The sequence below is a fragment of the Artemia franciscana genome, chromosome 15 (assembly GCF_032884065.1).
Source record: "Artemia franciscana chromosome 15, ASM3288406v1, whole genome shotgun sequence".
Taxonomy (NCBI): domain Eukaryota; kingdom Metazoa; phylum Arthropoda; class Branchiopoda; order Anostraca; family Artemiidae; genus Artemia; species Artemia franciscana.
The window spans coordinates 37,032,741-37,059,027 of NC_088877.1; the positions used below are offsets into that span (position 1 = coordinate 37,032,741).

Below are 26,287 nucleotides of genomic sequence, written 5' to 3' on the forward strand. Positions count from 1 at the left end.
ACTACCGCAAACTCACTATTATGGAGTTATTCCTGCCCAAATATTCTTGTATTTACACATATAGAATTGCAATCATTTCTGTTCCATTGATCATATATTTGAAATTGCAAATCTGTAATAGTTTAGAAATAAATTTGCACTATATATTTGCACATTAGGGGGTGGGGGTAAAGCAGAGCATATATTAAATATGTAAACTATTGTTGTATTTAATATATGGGTAAAATTCTAGTTAATTGACTTCTTGCTATCTCAGAAAGGGTTTAGATTGGGAAAATGAAACTTTCAGGAATGAATCTACAGACTAAAGTATATCTCAGGAAGGTAATTAGAAGCAACTACCTCTACTGCTTCTCCCTCTAGAGTGCCCTGACCTTTGATGACCTTTAAAAATGTGTGTGTTATAAAAGTGAAACCTTGCAAAATATATCTTCTGCTCAATTGAAGTACAACAAAATTATTTTAAGTTTCATAACTTGGCTCAATTTCATTTTATAAGGTTTTAAAGATATGTAAATACATTTCCTAAATTTCGAAAAAAAAATATTGATATGGCTCAAAATTCTACTCTAATAACAGGAATTGAATTTTCAGAACTAAAGGCAGAGAAAAAGCAATTAGTAACTGAAAATAAAGGTAAAATGTTGTTTTTTTCAAAATTTCAATAGGTATAGATCTGTCATCTAGGCAAATTTCAGGGCCCTCTAGAGGGAAAAGGAGTGGAGGTGGGTACTTTAAAATACCTTCCCAGGCTATACTTTAGCCTGTAGACCCATCCCTGAAAGTTTCATTTTCCTAACCTAAACCCTTTCCAAGATAGCAAGAAGTCAATTAACTAGAATTTTACCAACATATGCTGTTCTTTACCCCCCCCCCCCTCTAATGTGCAAATATATAATAACTCCATAACAGCAAGTTTGCAGTAGTTTTGCAAGAGAGAAAAGATGTTCTAAAAGTCAAAATGCATCTATTAACAATATTTTCATGACCCAAAACAATTGTTCAGGTAATAGGAACATTGACCAAATTTTCATTTCTCAAAAATAGTATGAATTTATTTTTATGTCTACTAACAACTCACTGCAGCACCAAGCAACTTGAAGTCAACACACCTGTAGGCTCTATCATGTCTAAGGTTAGGAGCCTATTGTACATGATTATGAAAGAAGCATTTTGACCAAGATTTGTCACTCTGAGTAGGCTGCTGGGATTCTTACCTAAGCTTACTGTTGGCCCCCAAAATCCCTTTTTTTAATCTTGTATAGACCTAAGGACTATATCTGGGTTTGCAAAGAACACATATAAGGAATATACAGATGCTGATGCCTTAACCAGTAAATAGTAAATCTTAAAGTAGGCTAAATTTTCTTTAGAAATTTGCATAATTTTACCTTCAAAAAATTATTTTCTTTGGGTTAAAATGCTGTTATTGCTGAGTTGCCACTTAAGACGAATTATGTAAACGCATAAAAATGTAACTTCTGTTCAGTTTGACTCGGTTATTCGTTGTAATTTCTGTTCGTTTTCAGTTTTGTTTATCTATTGATGGCGATTTTTGGTTAATTGATGTTCTTTTTTGAATGACATAGTGTTTTTCATGGAAAAATTACATCGTTCTGGGTTTTTCTACAAGAAACCATGGTTTGACTTGCTACTTGTGTGTTGAAGAAACTTTTTCAACAATTTTTAATCCTGACACAAATATTTAAGTTTATACCTCTTCAAGTTGACCTGAAAAACAAAACTTAATGCCATTCTCAAAAAAATTCTATCTATGCTCATTGACAACCTGAATACATTTACACTCTTTTGATTTACTTAAATTAGAAGAGCAGAAATTGTATTATTAGTAGCCCCATACATCCGGTCGTTCTCGAAATAATGCCGAGGTTTCTTATTCGCAAACATACCCACAGTACCTTTTGATGTAGATTTAAAGCAACGTTTAGTTTTAGAGCATAATCGGTAAGTTACATAATTGTGAAGGTTTGACATGTTCAGTATCCCTGGAAACGTAGCTTTTGGACTGTTGTACTATGCTCAATCAAATGGCTGTCTCAAAACTTTGATTGGGTGTGTTTGGAAAATAAATCGGCTTGAAGGGGGGGTAGCTGGTTGCCCTCCGATTTCTTTATACTCTTTAAAAGGGCAATAGAGCATTTTATCTTGAAATAGTTAATCTTACGAATTAGCCCCTTTAAAAGTTTTAATATTTCTAGCTATTATAGAGTCGCACTTCCTATGGTATTGCTTATACCCCTTTAGAAAACCTGAATGTATAGGGTTTTTTCTTTTAATTGAAACTCCCCTAAACGTCCCCTAAAAGTTCCACCTCCATTTGCAGCAAACTGTATTGGTAGCGTTAATAGTATATGTATTGCCTTTTGGTGATTTGAACATCATTCTTATCAAGTCCTGGAATTTTTAACTTAATACGAATAGTCGTTACTATTACATTACTGATATTTCCTTTTTATGACCTGTGTATTGATATACTTTTGTGATTTTCATTTTAATCCTCGTAGCCTTACAAGTAGTAGCAGTAGAGGTAGTAGTCGAAGTAGCAGCAGTTGTACTAGTAGTATAGGTGGCAGTAGTAGCAGCAAAAGTAGTAGCGGCAATAGTAGTAGCATGCACATATTGTCTTTTGGTTAGTTGATCTTCCCCTTGAAGCATTTTCTGAAAGTTCCAACTTAACACTCAAATCCATTCCTGAAATACGCTCTTTTGACAATGTGCATGCACATATTGTCGCTTGGTTTAGTTCGAATTCCCCTCAATATATGAAATGTGGTACTGTGGTTGTAGTAGTAGTAGCAGCAGTAGTGGTTGCAGTTGTAGCAGTAGTAGTAGTGAACAATCATTACCTTTTGGTCAATTAAACATCTCCATTATTATTTCCTGAAAGTTCAAAATTAATGCACTCAGTCATTCCTTAGTTACGCCTTTTACAGCTTGTTTACACATAATATGTTTTGATTTAGCTCAACGTTCCCCTCAATTTAATTCTGAAAGGCTCACCTGAATGCTCTTTGTCTTTTTGGAAAGTAAAGGTCAATCATGCAAACCTTTCTCAATAACATATACTATATGCAAGCAGTGAACGAATTTCCTAATTCACAGCCCTTGTTCTGGAGACTATGAGGAGGTTGACGTCCCCAAAGGCATAATTATAGGATCTTTCAACAAAGCTGAAACAGATAGACTTCTCAAATTTCGATTGGAATTTTTTTGAAAATGGCGGTCCTGCAAGGGGGGGGTGGCTGGTTGCCCTCAATTCACTTTTGACTCTTAAAAAGAACAATATGACTTCCAATTTTCAACCAAATGAGCCCTATACAAAGTTTATACGACCACGAAAGCCTTATATGCCATCTGGGTATAACTTACAACCCTTGCGTCTAGGTTCTCAGGGCCTATTTTAACCACAAAGGTCTTTTTATATGATCTTTAAAGTATTCTGAACAAAATGGCTATCTCAAAATTTCTATCAGATGTATTTGGGGATAAAAGACGTGGAGTGGGCTAGTTGCCCTCCTATCGCTTTTGATCTTAAAAAGTACACTCGAGCTTCTGATGCCCAACTGAAGGGCATCAGAGCATCAGGCGTTTATACGATCGTCCTTTCCATAAACAACTTAAATGTAAATAATAGGCAACAAACATAACTTATATCCCATCCTTTGAGGGCCGTGGGGGGTTGTCATCCCAAAAGACATAATTACTGAGCCTTTCAAATAGGCTTAATAAAATGGCTTTGTCGAAATTTCGATTGGATGTGCTTGGGGATGGGCGAGGGGACGGGGCTGGTTGCCTTCCAGTCACTTTCCACCATTAAAGGGGCACTATAACTTCTAATTTGCAATCCAGTGAGCCTCCTCCGAAGTTTATGTGACCACCCTTTCTATTAAAATCTTATATGCCCCCGGGACATAACTAACAACCCCTGTCCTGAGGGCTCTTAGAGGGGTAATCTTCAAAGACATAATTACAAGACCTTTCAACTACGCTATACAAAATGCCTATGTTAAATTTTTTGTTTTTGATGTGTTTTAGGAAATGATTTATGTGGGTAGAGAGCTAATTGCCCTTCAATCACTTTCGACCATTAGAAACAGTACTATTCCATCCATTTCTCAATCGAATGAGCCTCTTTTGAAGTTTCTATGGTAACTCCTTCCATGCGAAGCGCCTTGGTCTAAATAAACAAAAAAAAATGAAAATAAAAATAAATAATATATTGTGCCCAAATTACCCTTTACGTAGACCACGTTATTGCGCTGCCTAGGATGTAGTATTGATGCAGCAGTGCCCTGTTAGGGTTTATATGAGACTTTGGTCCCCCCAAAAAATCGTATCATGCATGATTCCAGTCCTTAACCACCCTCTTTACCTGCACCGATAACGGTTATTACGCGATATAGTCCAATTATAGTCCTCAGATAGGATGGGAGGATATCGTAAGGAAAGAATTAAGACAATTTAACTTCATGGGAGGGTGTAAAGAAGGAGGCTTTGAATAGATTGGGATAGAAGAGGAGTGTCCGTAGCTGTGTTGGCCTTGGAAGGCTCAGTACTACAGTAAGTTACTAGTGCAGTAGTAGTAGTAGTAGTAGTAGAATGGTCGTCACACAAATATCTAGTTGAAGTATTCAGCCCTTAAGCAGGCAAAACCTTGGTCTTAGATCTTTAATGTTCTTTTCTGCCATTCCGTTTATTAATAACTGTCTAGCCTAGCTTTTGGACTTTTCTGAATTCAATGTTATGATAACAGTTTTTTTATTAACGCTATCGGCATTCGGAACCAGCTGTTGATGAGAAGTAAGCACAATGTTTTTTTATATATTTTTATATATTTTCAGTTTTAAGCTGTTGACAGGGGAAAAAAATTTACTTTAAAAACGGAAAATATTTTTTTTCTGAAAACGTAATAATTTTGGGACTGATGCGTCAATAATGTTGGTTAAAACGCAATCAAAACGTTACAAATGTGGCTTCCATTGTCACCTGGGCTGAAGGCCTCTTGCCAGTGTTGCCATAATCTTTCCCATGAAAGTGTTACATCTTTGTCTAAAAAGTGTTTTCGTGTCTTACAGGTTTATAAAAAAGATGTTTTTTGTCACAGCTCAGTCTTTTACAACATCATGCAAAACACTATAAAATTGTGTTCAAATGAGAAATTTTATAGTATTTTGGAGTTGACCACCAAGGTTACCACAATGGCTGCAAAAGAACCGAAAAGAGTAAGAAACTCCACATGATCATCGACAAAAGGGTCTTGTTCTTTCTCTACAGATTTTCAAATTAATGTTTACTCCATTAATATTGAGCTAAACTTTTGGTATATCTGAAACCTTCTGGTAATTAATTAGTATTCTTTTTCTTTTTTTCGAATTGCGTTTTTGTTAAGTGCACAAAACTTAAGATGGAAAAATGAAAATTTGTAATAAGTGCTTGCATGAAAGAGAAAAATTGTGTATATTTGAGTAGAATGGGATTTTAAGCTAAATCGAAGGCACCTAAACAATGGTGGCTATAAAGTACTCAAGGTGAAAAGAAAGGTCTTTACTTGCATAACCTGCTAGAAGTGATTAATACGATCGTGTTTTTTTATAAGCCCAATCACTGATGATCATGCGGAGTTTCCTACTTTTTTCGGTTCTACTAAACTTACGTGATTCTTAAATATACGTCATTATAAATAAACATGATAAGTATACGTGATTTATTGAAATATTATTTAGTTTTTTTTTTAAATTGATTTGTATGTGGGTTCATGATTTACATTGATAAATAGCATTGATATCAGCAGGCCAAAGCTGAAACTGAGGCAGTGGAATAGCCCTGTCTAAATAAAAATACAGGATAAGTCAAAGTGATACCACAAATTGTGAAGCATTATATGATGACATATTCCCAACATTTAAATAGCGACCGTATTTTAAACTTGAAAGTATTCGAAAAATCAAGTTAGAATTATTAGCTTCTCAGTTAAGCTTAGTTTGAAAAAGAATATCTAAAAATTCTGAATAATTCCTGGCATCATTATGGCAGAGACCTAAAATTGAACAAAATTGTCGAGGATGGCAATTGAAAGGGAAATTGACTCCTAGGGTTTGGAAATCAGGTTCCCCTTTGTATCTTCGTTAAAAAGCAAACAAATTCTGCGTTTCCAGAGGGGGTTTCACTGAATATCGTTTTTGCGTCTATAATTCCCTTCACAAGCAAAACATGGTCTCCTAATGCTTTATGAAAAAACTGATAACAAGAGAAAAAGAGAATGGGCTGGTACTGCTTGTACATGCCGACTAAATATCTGAATTATGATAAAAATATGCATATTTTGTTTAAATTGCCTTTATTCTATTCTCAGCAAACACTTCGTCCAGAATAATGATGCAGATATAAATTTTCCACAAATAGCACTGGCTTTGTCTATAATGCGAATAATTTCAGTCATGATTATTAGCACATTTATGTCCGTTCTTTTTTAGGGGGCTGGTTAAAAGAAATATTTAGAAGAGCGAAAAAAGCGGGAAATCAGTATTTTATTGTACATAGAAGCAGTACTACATTTGTGGGCTAGTTTGTGAATCCGAAACGCAATGAATAGGATGTTATCAGTGCTTATTAGGCATTTTAATGACTAATAAGAGAATTGGAGTTTCAAATAAATATTGGAAATGAAAATTAATACAATTAAATGATTCATATAACGGATTCCCCTTTATCATATGCCTTGACCAAACTACAACTGATTTGTCCTATGTATTTATACTGCGAGTATTATTGTAAAAAATCTCTAAGACTTGTTTTTTTTCAGGGAATTATATTCACCATTTATCTACCTCCTTGTTCTTCACTAATTCCATTTCTGCTCTATTTGCGGATATAGAAGGTATATTAAATTCCACTTCTGAAGGATTTGAAACAAGAACATCTAATCTCGAACTGATAGATTTTAGGAAGTAAAAGCACCTTAAATATCAGGGAAAAAATTGACCTGAGCAAATATGGTGAAATAACAAGTATAAAACATTTTTCAATTTTGCCAATAACTAGGCTGACATTTTTACTTGATGATAAAGTTTCAAATGCATTATATTTCGAAAAATACTAGTGTGCAAGTGCTGGACCACTATTTTTCTCGATTTCCTTATGTTAAAAATGATCATGGAGTAATTAGAAAAAATATTTACTCAAAATAAAGAACAACTTTGACACTCAAAGCGACCTACAGTTTTAAAGTTCGGCAATAAATTATATTTTTGCAAGTTATTAAGGGTGAAATGCCCTAGCCCCCCCTTAATGACACCACTGTTATTGGGCTAATAAAAATTTCTCGAAAATTCAATAGAATTCGTTGGATGTTTTCTATGGTCTTCTATCTTAAAGCGCTCTCTACGTATTTTGTTTCCCTTAATTTCATATGTAGCTACTTTATCTTATCAGATAGAAGATGTCAACATTTGATTGAATTTTGTAAATATAGGTAAAATACATTTCAGTTAGAGTTACGTCCTTGAATCCTTTCAAAGCAAAAGTATGAATAAAAGTAAAGCGCTTTAGCTGAAAAAATGTATTTAAATATGTATTGGTTATTGATTTAATCAACCAAGTCATTGCATTGTCAGAAAAGCAACCATAGCCTATACCTTTTCCAGTGACAAATCTGTATTTTAGACTTGCTGTTCTGATGATAATCCAAATTTTGTAAACTCTGTTCCACAGCAATTGGGATTTTCATAGTGCTCTGGATTTAAAATAGGCTACAACTAGTCTAGCCTACACTCAAAAAGAGGGTTTTGAACTGATAACTAAGTAGATTGTCAGGTATGGTATGTTTAGGAACACCACAGAGAAAAGAAGCATAATCTCTACATCAAAAATAAGAAAATTGGAGTAATAACAAAAAATTCAATAGAAAAGGGTGAAGAATTTGAGGGGTCAAACCTGCATTTGAAGAGAGAACTTTTTTCACAATTTACAGAGGTTTTTTTTTTGGTAAAATTCTAGTCCATTGACTTCTTGCTATCTTGGAAAGTTGTTGGGCTAGAGAATTGAAACTTTCAGGGATGTGTCTACAGGCTAAAGTATATCCTGGAAGTTATTTTGAGATCCCTAACTATTCCCCTTCCTCCCTCCTCTATATAATGCAGTTTTTTGTGCATTACAACTTATATTTAGGTCAAATTTGATCCTATATTACTATTAAAAGTGTAAATCCTTGCTTACCTTAGAAAAATTCAACTTTTCACTGTTTTTTAAGCTACTATATTCCATAATTAGCTCACCTGCATTGAAAAACAATTATTACCTTTTATGGTATAGTTAAAAATGGAATGCAGGCATTTAAACACATTCCCTGTCTGAAACTCTTATGGGCTTTTGACAGGGGTAATACAGATAAAACTTTGAACTTTTAAGGGGCTTCTCACTTAAAATTATGATTCATTGCTATAATTGGGTAAGGTTTATGTTATATGTATGTCAATAAAATTTATTTTTTAAATCATAACAGTGTAGAGAAAGTCAATTTCTTCAAGAAGGCCCAATAATGATTCTTAGAAACCTGAAGAGAGGCAAAACAGAAATTTAGTGGGAAAAATAAGCACAAGTCCTAAATACATGATTGACATAACTGTAATGGATATGCTCTCTTTGGTTGAGTTTTTTTTTTTGGGGGGGGAGGGTTAATTTTAAAAAAATTAGAAAGATGTATTTGTAACTTACGAATGGGTGATCAGATCTTAATGAAGTTTGATATTTAGAAGGATCTTGTGCTTCAGAGCTCTTATTTTAAATCCCAACCAGATCCAGTGACATTAAGGGGAGTTGGATAGGGAAACCAGAAATCTTGGAAGACATGAAAAGTGAGGTATATTTATCTTTGAAATGGGTGGTCAGATCTTAATGAAACTTGATATATAGAAAGATCATATGTCTGAGATGCTTAATATAGATGCTTATACAGAAATTACTCTGTATATGAAAGGGGTTTTTCCTCCTCAACACCCCGCTTTTTACGCTAAAGTTTGACACTTTCTGTTAACTTTACTTTTTAAAACAGTAAAAAACTTTAGTGTAAAGAGCAGGGTGTTGAGGAGGAAAAGGCCCTTTCATATACAGAGTAATTTCTGTTCATTTTAAGTTTTAATGTTGCTCCTTACTTTCAGTTAAAAACGCTTGTTTTTTTTATTTAATTTATACCATAGTTTTGTAAATATATATTTAAAATTATCAAAATAAACCAAAAATAAGCCCTTAATAAACATTAATTACAACACAACTATCCAGGAAAGAAGTTTTACAAAGGAAAGTAAAGGACCATATTAAACTTAGGACAAGCTTCTTCAACACATTCCTATAATATTTAAAGCTCAATGTTTTGTGAGAACCAGGAAAGGAAAATATATAATTAATGAAAAAAATCAAATAGTTGAGAAAATGAGAATTTTGTCAGCCAGTAGCAAAATATGAAGACGAAAATCAAGCAAATATTTTGACAAGGACCTCTGAATAATGGAAGTGTTTTCAAACAAAATGAAGTGGTGAGGGTTATTGTGCATGTGTTGGGCCAAGGCAGAATCAAAATTCTTGGGCCTTTGGTGCAAACTATGACTTCATTGATTGAATATTTGTGTTTCAACAATCCCTTCTCCCAATTGTTGGCGTTTTACCAATATAGAAGATTTAGAAATATTACACACCCCTTAAATTTTGAAAACTGGTATTTTTCACATTTCTAAATCTCTTTCATAGGGTGGTATCCAGGAAATTTCCAAGGGGGAAGGGGTATTAATGATTTTTTTAGGAATCTTTATAAAACAAAAACTATGAAATGCATGAAAGACTTGTTTATATTCATTTTGCTACGTTTTTACGAGTCAGAGAAAGGTTTCAGATGCGGGGTACATACCCTTTAGCCCTCCTGGATACGGCTTGTTTTTTCCTAGCCTATTTGAATTTAACAAGAAAAGATTGTATTAATTTTCTCACAACCGCCCACATATTTACATTCTCATTAAAACAAACAGTCTTCTCAATATTTGAACTCCACATTAATTACTCTTTTAAATACCGGATGACACATGGAAATGTAATTACAAGTGACATAACAATTCCCCTGGAAGCCAGAACAGCTGTCCGGGATCTGAAAGGAGCTTTTGATGAAGTTATAAGGTAATTTAGCATTCTTATTTTTAATATATTTGTGGAAAATTTATAATGACGGAAATATCATTAAAGACTGCTTACAAATATGTAAGTTGTTCATAAGTCTTCTTTGTGTTTGTTGAGTTGAGAGATCCCATCTAAGACAGTGACAAATAACACAATTTAGGAGGTGTAAAATGCGTTTTGAAAATATGGTGGGGGGGATTTGTTGTTCTTTTTCAAAGAAAACACAAATAAAGGCATTTTCAATGAAAATATTGATGTTTATCTGATAAATGTAAAATAAAACCGCTTTTCATTGAAAAAAAAAACCCAATTTGTGGAAATTAGGGAAGTAGCAAAATGTATTTCCCTGTGTCCCATGAGCTTTAAGAGTCAGAGAAACATAAAGATAGCAGGATCTAATTTCTAACCACCATGGCTTTCAGCATTTGCGTGTCAATCACAGCCTAAATTTTGTTGACCCTACAACAGGAGCCCATACCCAAAATATAGAACGGACATGGAGGGAAGTGAGAGATAACATCCCCACTTATGGTAGAAGAGAAGAACATATGGAAGGATATCTTGCAGAGTATTATTTCAAAAAAAAATATTCGGTCAGATTGAGAATGCATTATTTCATGAATTTCATATCGGAGCTTTATAACCCTTCATCAGGCTAAAATATAATTGGAGTCCAGACATTGAAATATAGCATAATCTTATAAATACTAGAGAGAGAAAATGGGTATAATTTCAACAAAAAGTGGAAACAATACATTTTTTTTTGAATAAATGAAACTTTGAATAATGATTTATTCTTCCCAGCAGTTTAAACTTGCCCTGCATATTTGGATGATAAATTTGAGGAAGTTTATGTGAGTAACAGAGGAGTGACATGTTTGAGGTTTTAAACAGTTAATTGATTTACCATTGGAAGAAGTTGATTCAAGTTGATAGCAGAAATAAAAGAGAAAGAGATATTTTGATGAAATGAAAAATCAAGACGGGAGGCTTGTCAAGGATTATATTTTGATAAATCAACTATTTATATTGCAAGTGTTGTTTGGATAAATGAAACTTTTGAATAAATGAAACTTTAATAATGATTTATTCTTCCCAGCAGTTTAAACTTGCCCCGCATATTCTTGGAACCGCCCCATAATCCCCCTCTAGATTTTTTTTTTATATTTTCATTGAAAATGCCTTTATTTGTGTTTTCTTTGAAAAAGAACGACAACCCCCCCCCCACTATATTTTCAAAATGCATTTTACACCTCCTAAATTGTGTTATTTGACACTGTCTTAGATGGGATCTCTCAACTCAACAAACACAAAGAAGACTTATGAACAACTTATGGATTTGTAAGCAGTCTTTAATGACATTTCTGTCATTATAAATTTTCCACAAATATATTAAAAACAAGAATGCTAAATTACCGTATAACTTCATCAAAAGCTCCTTTCAGATCCCGGAAAGCTGTTCTGGCTTCCGGGGGAATTGTTATGTCACTTGTAATTACCTTTCCATGTGTCATCCGGTATTTAAAAGAGTAATTAATGTGGAGTTCAAATATTGAGAAGACTGTTTGTTTTAATGAGAATGTAAATATGTGGGCGGTTGTGAGAAAATTAATACAATCTTTTCTTGTTAAATTCAAATAGGCTAGGAAAAAACAAGCCGTATCCAGGAGGGCTAAAGGGTATGTGCCCTTTAAAAGGTCTGAAACCTTTCTCCAACTCGTAAAAACGTAGCAAAACGAATATAAACAAGTCTTTCATGCGTTTCATAGTTTCTGTTTTATAAAGATTCCTTAAAAAAAATCATTAATACCCCTTCCCCCTTGGAAATTTCCTGGATACCACCCTATGAAAGAGATATAGAAATGTGAAAAATACCAGTTTTCAAAATTTAAGGGGTGTGTCACATTTCTAAATCTTCTATATTGGTAAAACGCCAACAATTGGGAGAAGGGATTGTTGAAACACAAATATTCAATCAACGAAGTCATAGTTTGCACCAAAGGCCCGATAATTTTGATTCTGCCTTGGCCCAACACGTGCACAATAACCCTCACCACTTCACTTTGTTTGAAAACACTTCCATTATTCAGAGGTCCTTGTCGAAATATTTGCTTGATTTTCGTCTTCATATTTTGCTACTGACTGACAAAATTCTCATTTTCTCAACTATTTGATTTTTTTCATTAACTATATATTTTCCTCTCCTGGTTTCTCACAAAACATTGAACTTTAAATATTATAGGAATGTGTTGAAGCTTGTCTTAAGTTTAATATGGTCATTTACTTTCCTTTGTAAAACTTCTTTCCTGGATAGTTGTGTTGTAATTAATGTTTATTAAGGGCTTATTTTTGGTTTATTTTGATAATTTTAAATATATATTTATAAAACTATGGTATAAATTAAATAAAAAAAACAAGTGTTTTTAACTGAAAGTAAGGAGCAACATTAAAACTTAAAATGAACAGAAATTACTCTGTATATGAAAGGGCCTTTTCCTCCTCAACACCCCGCTCTTTACGCTAAAGTTTTTTACTGTTTTAAAAAGTAAAGGTAACAGAAAGTGTCAAACTTTAGCGTAAAAAGCGGGGCGTTGAGGAGGACAAACCCCTTTCATATACAGAGTAATTTCTGTATAAGCATCTATAATAAGCATCTCAGACATATGATCTTTGTAAATCTTTATCTGCTTTTTGGAGTGCCCATGCTTCAAAGCCATATTTGACCACTGTTGTCACTGTACCTTCCAATATTCTAATCTTGGTTTGTAGGCTTATCTTCCTATTCTTCCAAACTTTCTTTAACTGTGAAAAAACACCCTGAGTCTTGGCTATTCTATTTTTAACATCTTTACTACCCCCACCATCTTTACTAATAATACTACCAAGGTAAATGAAGCCACCCACCTGATCAATCATTTTGTTACCAAATGTCAGCTTTTCGTCTTCACTTATTCCTAGGCTTAATGACTTAGTCTTCTTGGCGTTAATTTTTAAACCTGTTCTAGCACCCTGAACTTGCAAAACCTCTAAAAGTTCATTCATTTGGCTCACACTTTCATCTAGGATTCTTATTCATCAGCATAATTGAAGTCCAGGAGAGTTTTTCCTCCCCATTTTATTCCATGGTCTCCCATTGCCTTTCCTGTGCTCCTTAAGACAAAGTCCATCAAAATGATGGATAGAGCAATAAAGGGGGATAGAACTCTCCCATATACAATAAAGGGGGATAGAATACAATCCTGCTTAACTCCTGATTTAATGGTTTATGACCCAACTATATTCATCATCTATATCAATGATGCCTTTTCAATTATAAATAATAGGATTTACCCATATGTGGATGATTCTCAATGTGGATCTCAATGTGGGCGAAAACCTGGCAACTAGGATTTTATATCCATAACTGCAAGGTCATATGCTTTGGAGCAAACAACCCATAGAGCCAGTACTTTATGGAATCCAGCAACAGCTCTAACAACCATTGCCAAAAAGATCTGGGAGATATGGTTAATGATTGGCTAAAACTCAACCTACACACAGTCTGCACTAGCCAAAGCCAACCAAAGTCTTTGTATAATATAGGGAACATTCTGAAGTAGATCCCCTGCTGTGACTACTAAGCTAAAAAAATGGCCTATCCAATCAAATTAGAATTGGGGATGTCCATGTCACTCAAGTTAACAAGCTTGGTAAATCAATTCTGGAATCTGTGCAATGGCGAGTAACAAAATGCATAATTGGTTTTCAAAATTTGCCATATTCCACTTAACTAATTCAAATAATTAGAGCATTCACTTCTAGAGCCTTTCCTCTTCCATAGGGGACAATGACACCCTCCCAGCCAATCTTCAGGAGTTATCTCAGTTTGCCAGATTATGGAGAACAGGACATGGAGGAACAGGAGAATTGTAGCACCTTCATATTTCAGCAATTCAAAGCTTAAGCCAGAGATACCAGCAGCTTTACTATTCTTGAGCCTTATAACTGCAATTTTGATATCTGTGGGGTGGAAAAGCTCATTTGTAGGAACGTCTAATTCAAGTCTTTGACCTCTAGATTGGCTGAGATAATCATTTGGAGGAACAGACGGGCTAGTTTTCTTTAGAAGCTAGAGTGGCAGAGGTGGCACACTTCTGCTGCCACTTCAGCAGAAGTGGCAGCTAAGTGTGTCAAGGAGCTCTGAGCGATTTGATACCTCAATGCTATACTGTAGGCGAGTAATTGGCTCTTTAAGTGTCTCAATATCTTCAGTAACAGGCCTTAACACAGAAATATGCTGGTTATTCAATAATGCATGTTTTGATTGCCTCTGTTCACTGTTTGATTCAGTGTTAGAATTTTTGGAGAGTAAAGACAAAGATTTGCAACACAATCTAATTATCTTACAAAAAAGGCATCGCTTATACACTGACATCGCAAGCTATTTGCCAGATTCAATATCTTTGAAAATTACAAAATAGAGTTGAAGATTTGCTTGCTTATTGTCAAAATTTAACAGGACTCCATTCACACCTTAACCAAAGATTTGAATACATACTTCACTTGGATATTCCCAACAAGGTTGTGAACTGTTTTGCAAGTAGTCAGACTTAGAGGACAAATGGGGTTGAATACATATTGATTTTTGAGTAATTTTTGTAATTAGCCACATATGTGGAGCTGAAACCAATGCTTAAACAATGATACAACGATTTCTGGTTTCAAAATAAATCCCAATTTTATATCTGGCATTGTCGGTTCTTTACAAAGGCTGTTGCTTGCTTTCCCGCCTTTCCTTTTAAAAGAATGTGGATTTAGGGCCACTATGAACTGTAAAGAAAGAAACTACCAGAAATTACTACCCTTGGGGATTTGTCGTTGCTGCTTACAATCATTAAACTAGGCATGAATACATTCATAACATTCCATCAGGTTCACCCTAGTCATTATTTTTGTTTTTGTACTTTAAATCAAAAATTGTAATTTCTTCAATACTTCGTCAACAAAATGTTTTATTTATATTTTATTTTTACATCACCATTTACCATTCAAGACATCAAACTTAAATTTTTTTCTTTCTATTATGCAGTTGTGTAGTTTTTTTTTACCGGTGTCCATGTGAAAATTTTGACTATAAAAAGGGGTCTGTGGGCCAAAAAAGTTTGAATACCACTGCTTTAAGCTAATATGCCAAGACATCCTTAAGGAAGGGGTCGTTTGACTGATCTTAGCAGGATGATTCATCTTTATATATGTATTGGGTTGTCAAGATCTAAGATCACAAGTGATCTATTTTTTATTTACAGGTTCAAACTATAATGAGGAAAATATTTGGAAGAAATGAAGCCAAAGGCGAACCCGTGAAAGAGAAAGAAGCAAAAGGACAGAGCTTAATTGGAAAGCCTTTCAAGATAGGAAAACATAATGTTGTTGTTGAAGATGTTATTGCAGAAGGTATAACATATTCCATTATTTATTGGGCTTGAGTTTAATGAGCAACCCTTGTTCATTATAAGGTCTATGATGCTGATTAGGTATTGTGTTGTAAACTGGCTTTTAGTTTTGTTTTGTTTCATTGTTTTTTTTGCCATCCCCTTTGACAGGCTTTTACTTCTTGGGATGGCTGTTGAACTGTAGTTGTTATTTGTTTGTTATAACAAATTTTCTTCTCTGTTTCTGGAATTCTTAAAGAATCGCACTGCCTGTATTGTTCTGTATGATATTAGAATTAGCAATCAACAATCACGCTGCCATATAAAAATCACAGACTCAACTGCATATGGAGGTCCTCTCCATTAACATTAAATTTCTGATTTTTCTTATTTTAATATTTTAATCTTTTTTATTTTAATAAAAATTTTATTAATTTTAATCTAAATTATTAAATTATTTTATTTTATAAAATATTTCTTTTATATTTATTTCATATGATATAATATTTATTTTATAAAATATTTATTGTTTTATGAATATTTATTTTATAAACTATTAAATTTATTAATTTAAATTTATTTTAATCTTATTTATATAAGGTCCTAAGTTTCTACTTAACAAACTCAAACTTTCAAAATGTTACTTTCAATTTCCCTGGTACTTAAAATAAAGGAAAAGAAGATTACTTGACTTGACAATATTATGATTTTGCAATCTGGTTTTTTATTGTAATTTCTTATTTGTATATTTGACTTTATTTTGACAACAATATGCACAGTTTTGAGATATATGACTGTCTGGAACCTTGATACTGGTATACAAACTTTGTAATAATTATTTTTGTTCTATATTCCTTCTTATTTATGAGTTAGTTTTATCCTTATTGGAAGCTAGTGGAGAGGGAAGGGGGGTAGTAATAACTCTGTGGAAGAATGTTCAAATTAATTTAAGTATAAATTCACTTAATTTACGTTCGAAATTAATTTAGATTCATATAAATTTCGAATTGAATATTAAATAAAAACTTCATTTAAAGTAATTAATTAAATAAATTAAATAAAAAATATTTACTTTACCCTTTTTTATTTTTAATCTTTAAATTTTTTTAATCTTTGATTAAATGAACAAAATATTTAGATTAAATTCTTTTCAAAAATAAATCAAGGAAGAATAAACCAGTTCTTTACGAAATTGTATTTTCATTCAAGTACTAGCTGTTGGGGTGGCCCTTCGCTCCACCCCAACACCTAGTTGGTGGGGGCGCTTCGCCCCCCCCCAAGCCCCCCGCGCACGTAAGTCGTTACGCGCCATTGTAGTTGTGTCCCTGTGTCCCACCTGTGAATAGAGATATATATATATATATATATATATATATATATATATATATATATATATATATGTTTTTAACTACGTAAAACTTGCGAATATGCAACATTCTTCGCTGTCCCATTGTCTGTGCATATAAATAGATTGTCAGGTTTACTGACTCTTGAACATGCAACATATAATTGTCCATGGGAAAAACAATCCGTATTCAGATCTATACCTCATTATTCTAATGATTGCCCTTAAGCTTTGTTAATGGTAATTGCTAATCGAACATTCCCTGTGTCCCGGTCGTCATTTATATTCCCTGTGTCCCGGTCGTCATTTGTGTCCCGGTGTCCCAGTTTGTAATTTCTCTTTGAGTGTCCTGGTCGTCATTTATATTCCCTGTGTCCCGGTCGTCATTTGTATCCCGGTGTCCCGGTCTGTAATTTCTCTTCGAACAATCCCTGTGTCCCGGACGTCATTTATATATCCCCCTGTGCCCTCGGCGTCCCCGTTGTAGTTGTGTCCCTGTGTCCCGGTCGTCATTTATATTCCCTGTGTCCCGGTCGTGATTTGTGTCCCGGTGTTTCAGTCTGTAATTTCTCTTTGAGTGTCCCGGTCGTCATTTATATTCCCGGTGTCCCGGTCGTCATTTGTGTCCCGGTGTCCCGGTCTGTAATTTCATCAGTTGACAAACATGACGTCAGTCGACAAACAACTTCATGACGACATACAGCTCAATCCTTATAATGACGTCAGTCGACACACAAACATGACGTCACTCGACAGACAGACAGACAGACAACTTATTTTTATATATATAGATGTAATTGTTTCCTGTACAAATGTATCACTTATAACACCAATGTAAAAATATTACTAAAAAGTTTTTTTCTATTCAAGTTTAGAATGCTTCTTTGTTTTGACGTGTGACTAAAGTCAATAGAAGTATAACAACTTAGTTATATGAAAATAAACCAATGGAGCTAAAGTATATTTTTTGAAATGGAAGTAAAGGCGACTCATGTGTCTTTTTGTCTCTGGCTAGCTGTTGGGGTGGCGCTTCGCGCCACCCCAACACCTAGTTGGTGGGGCGCTTCGCGCCCCCCCAAGCCCCCCCCGCGCGCGTAAGTCGTTACGCGCCATATTAGTTACGCGCCATTGTAGTTGTGTCCCTGTGTCCCACCTGTGAATATAGATAGATTTATATATGTGTTTCAAACTACGTAAAAATTGCGAATATACAACATTCTTGGCTTTCCCATTGTCTGTGCATATACAAAGCCGTATGTACTAATAATGACGTCATATGCAAACGCTCTTTTTACAAACAAACAAACATGCATACACACAACTCGTTTTTATATAGATAGATAGATAGATAGATGCAATACAAATTAACTGCGTAAAACTTGTGAATATACAACATTCTTCGCTGTCCAATTGTCGCTGCATATAAATAAATTGTCAGGTTTACCGACCTTCGAACATGCAACGTACAATTGTCCATGGGAAAAACAATCAGTATTAAGATCTATACCACATTTTTCTAATGATTGACCTTGAGCTTTGTTAATGGTGATTGCAAATGCTAATCGAATTGGGAATTGCAATCTTTTAAATTGAAAAAGCAGATCCGTTGGAATCATGGGAATGCGAGGAATAAGAACAGCCTCACCCTCAAAAGGCCCTGTCAAGATTGTGGCCTCTATTAGGTTTTCCATTGTTTTTTTTACGGCAAGTCGAGTGCCATTGCAAAGCTTTTGTGGGTTTATATTTCTTAAAAGTATTATTGGTACGCCTATTTTTAGTTGTAGCACGTGTGGTGGAAACCCTGAAAGATCTATGGAATTTAAAAATTCAGATGGATAATTAACCGCTTCATTTGGTTCCAAAACTGTGTCGACTGACTTGTAAAGGACTGCCTGGTCTCGAATCTTGGTCAAAACAATATTGTTGATTTCGTGGACGTCTATATTTTTGGGTGCGAGAATCGCTCTTTCACTTAGCCATTTATTATTTTTATAATTTTTGTAGAATATTCGGAAATACTTTTTCAATCAATTCATTTTTGGACGTCACTAAATTACAGAAATCAGCAGGTAGTTGTATACGTCCTGAAATTGAGTCTACTGGGAGCTTTCCGTTTCCAATTGCCAGCAATTGATCTGAAAATGTTTGACCAGAGTCATCGTTTTGCCATCGGACACACATATTTGTAGTTAATTTTAATATTTTTACGTGTGCCCATAAATTATTTTCAAATTATGTAGTTGTATTAACAAGGACTTTATTTAAGGAAGTTGGAAAAAAGGTAAAAGTTGGAAGGGAGTATGAAGGAAAAAGTTTTTATCTTAATGATGTGTTAAATATTACATAGGTGGGCACGTATCCAGTAATTGGGATGAAGAGGGGGAGGGGTAACTGAATACTGACGGAGGAAGGGGTATTTGGAGAATAGCGTTTCTTCAGCCTTAAAGGAAGTGCATTTTTAGACCACTTTTTTTTTCAGAGATGAGATCCTTTTGCCTGGTCTTTGGGACTATTCTTTCATATCTTTTCTTATACAAGAAATTACAAATAATAAATTAGCTCAAAATTTTGAGCAAATGCAATTGAAAAGGTTATATTGGGATGTTTGTGCTAATACCAGTTTGAGAAATAAGAAAATACAGGTTTGGTGTTTGAAGGATATGGAATCAGAAGATTTTTCAAAGTGGTTGAAGAGCAAGGGGGGGTGGTGGTCAGATGCTTAAAAAATTTTGCTTTGAAGGCCAGTTCTCTGGATTGGGACTCTTTGGACAAATTCAGTGGAACCCTTGCATTATTGCAGTTGCAATTTGATATGAAATTGTAATTTCCATGAAAGATATAGTTTTGTTTATTATGAAGAATATTCAAGTTAAACTTTGAACTACCAAGGACAGTAAAAATAAAAACTGAATATTTAAATTTATTTTATGAAAAATTACACAGCCTTCTTCTTTGTCAAAAAAAAAAAAAAAAATACGTGTAATCAACAATAGACTCCTTGCTCCTACAGCAGTTTTTCTTCTGAATGGTTCGAACACCAATGCAATTTTCATTTAAATAAAAAAGCTCTATCTTTTACATTTTAACAACTATGTACGTCTTAAAAATTAGTAAAACCTGGGAAATCACTATTTTAGGGAAAAAGACCCCTTCGTACCGTCATGCATTTTTTGTACTTAGCGGGTGCCAAGTTTGAAAATCAAGAACGTGTCTGAAAAATCTCCTGAAAAATATGCAAAAGAATATACTATCATGGAGCTCAAGAGAGTTAAACTTTCTTGACTATTGCAGCAAAAGACAAATATTACCACCATTTGGCAATAAACTGAGTAAAGAATGCAGTGATTGAATGAGTGAAATTATGTAAGAATATACCCTTAACATCTTGTTATCAAGTAGGAATTGAAAAGAAGTTTATACGTTGTTGAAAAGTCAAAAATCTAAGCTAGACATTAATATATTTATTATTAATTTATTAGTTTAACTATTAGTCAAATTATTAGTTTATAGACTTAAAGTCTTGGAGTCAGTGATTATTTCAAAAGGGATAGTTTGAGAGCAAGATATTTCAATTTTTATGAATCTGATTTTTTTTCTCAGATGTCTTCTAAGCCATGTGGTTCTTGGGCACTTTCTAGGGAGACAATTCATGGAATGACCCCTCCCTATGAAGGTTAACCGTTTTACCTAGGCTTCCTCTTTCTATAAAAATCTTTTCCTTTTCTTTCTGAAGGTTGTGCTGAATGAAGACATGAGATAATCTTACTCAGATGGGAAGCCGGAATTGACTGTTCGAGTCATCCAGCATTTTAATTTTTAGTGCTAATTTTAAAATCTGTAAGAACTGCAATGTTCAGTAAAGAGGTTATTTTTCTTCTATTAGGAGCCTTACTGTAAGCTAAGCCTTACCTCACTGAACCTTAAGGAAACCTTACTGAGATGTGAAGTTTGAATTTGCCATTTGAGTTATTCAGAATGTTTGGTTCTTAAACCCTGCTCTTAGAGTCAGTAAGAACTGCAGTGTTCAGTAAAAAGGTTGTTTCTTCTTTTATTAGGTAGCTTAGCCTACTGTAAACTTTATATTATTGAACCTTAAGAAAAACTTCCCGAGATAGGAAGCGTAGATTGTCCCTTGAAGTTATTCAGAATTTATGTTTTGTAATGCTGCTTTTGGAATCTATAAGATTTTCTATAAAAAAATTGTTTCTTCTTCTACTATGAGCGTTCCCTCACTGAACCTTAAGGAAACCTTACTGAGAGGGGGAATCTGGATTGTCCATTCAAGGTTATTCAGAATTTCTATTTTTTTAATGCTGCTTTAGAATCTATAAGAACTGCAGTGTTCAATAAAGAGGTTATATCTTCTTCCATTAGGAGCTTTACCTAACTGAACCTTAAGAAAACCTGACTGATATGGGAAGTCTGTGTTGGCCATTTGAGTTGTCCAGAATACTTGAGTTTTAAGGTTTAAGTCAATCAAGTTTTAGGTAAGATGTTCTCTGCCGTTATTTGGTCTTAAATTTTTCAACACAAGACAAATTTTTTGCCATCATTCGACAGCTCAGATTCAGCATTTTCTATCTATCAAACTAGATTTTCAAATTGGCTTTATACCTTTTTTAAACGAAAAATACGACGAAAATTAGCTGAAGATCGTTGGAAAAAAATTCTATTCCCCATTCGAGATTAGATAGCTGTCAAAATAAAACTCTAATTAACACCGTAAACAGGGCCGTGGAGTTGGAAATACGCTGTAACCGATTCCAACTCTAACTCCAAATATTTTCAGCATACAAACTCTGACTCCACTTAGTAATCATTTGCTAAAACTATAATTCCATGACTTTGGTCCCACAACCCTTTTTTAAAGCTTCATTTAACTAGAATTTATAAGTTAAAACCGAATGCAACTCCAGATATTTTCAATATGCCGACTCTAACTCGACTCCATTGAGCCGAAATGGACTAAAACTCTGACTCCACAGCTCTAATCATAGGTGGCCAGGGGTTACCCCCCCCCTGGAGAATACCCCCCTCTCTCTGAGGAAAATAGCCCGCTGAAAATACCCCCAACGTGGAAAATACCACCCCCCCCGCGGAAAATACCCCCTCCTGTGGAAAATGCATCCCCCCATTTACTCGGAACCCCCTCCCCATGGAAAATATGGCTTTCCAAATTAAAGAATTTGAATTTTGTTTTTTTTATTTTCCGCAGGAGAAAGGAATTTTCGTGCTTGTTTATTATGCGCCACTCACCCAAGTTTACGATGTGTAAAACTCGAGAAAAACCGATTTCTTCGCTACTTTAGAAGCAAATTTGGGCTATATATTTGCACATTAGGAAGGGGGAGGTAAATAGCGGGTCTGCATGCAAAATGTGTTGGGTACAATTATTCTGCACATTATCAAGTAAGAAATTTTTCCTGACTTCAAACTGTCTAAATATTTTACCCCCCCCCCCCTCATGCACAAATATATAGCCCAAATTATATATTTCTCGTCTATTCTGTCACCTGTCTTTGTCTTGTCTCGCGCTAAACTGAAAGAAACTAACGAAAAAACCGGTGTGTTTTCGAGTTTTCCACAGTTTAAACTTGATTGAGTGGCGTATAATACACAAATACCAAAATTTCTTCCCCCTACGGAAAAACAAAAGTCAAATAGAATTGTCAAATTTGGAAAGACTTATATTCCACGGGAGGGGGGTATTTTCCATGGAGGGTATTTTCTGGGGAGGGGGGTTAACACCTAGAACCCTTATCATAGTTCTGACCTGGTGAAGGGACAGGTCAAAAACACAAGTATTTTGTCCTTTCGGTGAAAGTACCCGCTGTTGACTTTTTGCAAAGTCGCATATTTCAGAGGGAGCATAAATCTTAGTGTTGCTTCTAGAATCCGTAAGAAGGGTAATATTCAGTTGATATTTTCCTTCTTCCATTAGGGGTTATGGGCTTCACAGTTGCAATTATTTTACCCTCTTCTTAGTTTTCTATCTCCATTGTTTTCATTTTTAGGTGGATTCGCTATTGTATTTCTTGTAAAAGGATCAAATGGTGTACGATATGCCTTGAAAAGGATGTATGTAAACAATGAACATGACCTTAATGTCTGTAAAAGAGAAATTCAAATTGTGGTAAGTCTTTCTTTTTAAGTCTTTGAAAAATGGGCAATTTTCAACTTGAAAATTACGAGGAGTCAAATAGAGGGTATGTTTTTTTTATATTGACTAGCCCTTAGATTTGAATTTAATTCAGAGCCTAGTAAGTTGAATCTCAAGGGCATTGCCAAAATTTCGAGTGATTGAATTACTATTTGCAACAGGAAATAAATGCAAAATTTTGACGCCCGGGTTAGCTTTCAGGAATATCTGCCTTTTTGTGATGTGTTCTCTCGGCTAATAATTTAGAATGGGCAATTCCGCCCTCAGAATCGAATTTATTTGAGAACCCTGCAACTTGACCGAATGCCAGAAGTTATATTTTCCTTGGGTATAAATGCAAAATTTTGGCTTAAATACCAGTTTTCTTGACCTTCTGCTTTTTCACGCGTGTGCTTTGGGCTAACAATTTAGCAAAGCGCAATTCACTCTTAGATATTGTAAGAGTTATGAAGAGTTGAAGAGTGGGTATGGTTTTTACTTATGGATGTTTGTCCTTAGATTTTAGCTGGTTAAGAGCAAGATAACTCGAATTTCAAGGGTATTCTCGAAATTTTTGAGTAATTGAAGTTGGATATACCCTGGTTTTAAATGCAAAATTTTAATACATAGAAGTCAAGAGTGCCATTATTTTCGAACCACCTGCCTGTTTGTGACATATGTTTTGGGATAATAATTTAAGTTAGAGCCAACTCGTCTTAAAATCTTTAGGAGTTACGTGAGGTCCAATAACTCGAATGTCATGGGCATTGCTAAAATTTCAAGTGATTGTAAGTTGTATTTACAGCTTTGTATAAATGCAAAATTTTGACGTAAAGGTCAGTTTTAAAATGGTATAAATGATTTTTTTTAGTTTTTTTTTCTTTTTTAGTTTTTAGTTTTTTACCTTTTTTTTTAGCTTTTTTAGTTTTTTAGTATTTTCTTTGTAGTTTTTTTTGTAGTTTTTACCTTTTTTAGTTTTTTTTTCTTTTGCATTAATGCTAAAGCCAAGGTTCGAACCAAGGTTACGTGAGGTTTGAATTTAATTCAGAGTCCAATAACTGGAATGTATTTTTGGATTGTATCCAATAAGTTGTATTTACAGCTCGGTATAAATGCAAAATTTTGACGTAAAGGTCAGTTTTCTGGAACATCTGTATTTTTTAATGTGTGGTCTGGACTAACAATTTAACAAAGGGTATTTCATCTTAAAAGTTGTTAGAGTTATGCAGTAATTTACGTGGGAATGCTTTTGTTTTATGCAAGCTAGCCCTTAGATTCGGATTTAATTGAGAGTCTTATAGCTCGAATCTCAAGGACATTGCCTAAATTTTGTATGATTGAAGTTGTATTTACAACTGGGCATAAATGCAAAATTTTGATGTACGAAAGTCAAGTGGGTCAGTTTTCTAGATGTTACAAAATGAGAAAGTGAACGTGTTTGAGGTTCTATACTGCTTTAGCCTTCCTGGAAATGAACATACAGACTGAGGTCTTGATTGATTTAGGCTGAGGCTTTAACATATAGCTGAGGCATCAATGGGTTGGGGCTTTACTCTCCTGGTATGAGGTATCTCTTGACATATATCTCTTAGCATTATTTTAAGGTGAATTTAGTCCAATACAGTTACTCAAATTATGTAAAGACAGAAACAAAAATGAAGAAACTAATACTTTGGCTTTTTGTATTCTTTCTTTTTTTTTCTTTTTGAATTTCTGAAAAGGAATACCAGTTTTTGGTATTATTTTTTCTAAAATTTTTTTTTAACATGTCTTAAGAAAAGATGCATGGAGATAAATGCATGACAAACAAGTTTCATATTTTTAATACGATGTTCCGTGAAATTGGGGAAAATTTAGAATTTCAGGGGGGGGGTGTGCATCCAAGCCCCGATCCTGGTCGGGATACTTCAATTTGGTACTCGTCTTGACAGAAACGAAACCGAACAACTAATACTTTGCCTCTTCTATTCTTTTGGCATTTTTTTTGTTCTGTATTTATTTTTCTTCAATTTTTTATTTCCTTTTATCATATTGCATTTTTAAACACATTAACACCCTAGTTTTGACGAAATATAAACATACGGCTTTTCCATTTATATTTGAAAATGAAATGAAAATATAATCACGGGTGGAACTTTATAAAGACAGTAAACTTAAAAAAAAAAAAGAAAAATGTAGAACTAATGATGCAAGGTCCAGATAACATTAACACAGAATGACGAGAAATCACAAACGCCTTACAAGAAAAAAAAAAAACAACCAGAGAAGATTTCATTTCATAGTTGTCTTTTAAACTATAATTTAACGATAGTAGTTTATTAAAAGGGATTTTTTTTTTTCGTCAAACTTTTCATTTTTTTAGTGTTTGTGTCTTTTTTCTTGTGCTTTTAAGGTGTTTAAGCTAGTATTTTTATTTATTTCCCTGCCTTTTTTTCATTTAAGGCTAGCATAAGACTTTATGTTGCTTTGTGAAGTCTCTTTGGGAAGTTTTGTCCATAACCACAGAGAGTGCCAAGTACACTCAACCTTTTCTTAAAATTCCATAGCACCAACTTAGCACCAAACAAATGGAATTGAACCACCAAAAGCTACTGGATAAAATATATGAAATGGAAATTAAATTAATTATTAAGTTAATTATTAAGTTAATTGAAATGGAAATTATTAGTTAATTAATAAGTAAAATTGTGAAATAATCCCGTTGTTTACTATCATTAATGCAGTTCCCCTTGGTATTTAATCTCATCCCTAGATGATTTTGTAAAATCTTAATACCCCTTTTAACAACTGGTTCATTTTTCAGAAGAAACGTATAAATTGGATTGATATTTAGATTTCCTGTATACCTATTTACTGAAACATTGGATAAAATATGTCTTTTTTTATTTTAATAGCCTCCCTCGTCCATTGATTAAAACCTCTGTCATTAAAAATGGCCATGGCATCATCAATTTTTATGACATTTGGTACTAACCAATTGACATATAGCGATCGCAAATTCTGTCGGCCTGTCTTTCTGTCGGTCTGTATGTCCCAGTTTTGCTACTTTAGGCGCTTCCAGGTAAGCTAGGACGATGAAATTTGGCAGGCGTATCAGGGACCAGACTAGATTAAGTTAGAAATAGTCTTAGTTGCGATTTGACCGTCTGGGGGGGGGAGTGGGGGGGGGGTCGTTTAATTCGGAAAAAATCGAAAAAATGAAGTGCTTTT

At 34.1% G+C, this 26,287-nt stretch overlaps 1 protein-coding gene across 2 annotated transcripts in view; it reads left to right on the forward strand.

Moving 5' to 3' along the window:
- Positions 1–7,433: 7,433 nt before the first annotated feature.
- The window catches only part of LOC136036429 (serine/threonine-protein kinase sel-5-like), a 164,929-nt gene continuing 146,075 nt past the window's right edge, over positions 7,434–26,287 (forward strand). The window contains exons 1-3 of one of the 2 annotated variants that reach the window (XM_065718661.1): positions 7,434–7,492; positions 15,468–15,615; positions 22,953–23,071. In XM_065718661.1, the coding sequence (XP_065574733.1) occupies positions 15,480–15,615; positions 22,953–23,071 (255 nt within the window). In that variant the 5' untranslated portion in view covers positions 7,434–7,492; positions 15,468–15,479. Of the gene's footprint in view, positions 7,493–7,521; positions 7,544–15,467; positions 15,616–22,952; positions 23,072–26,287 lie in introns of those variants that run through there. The other variant, XM_065718662.1, reaches the window with a different exon arrangement.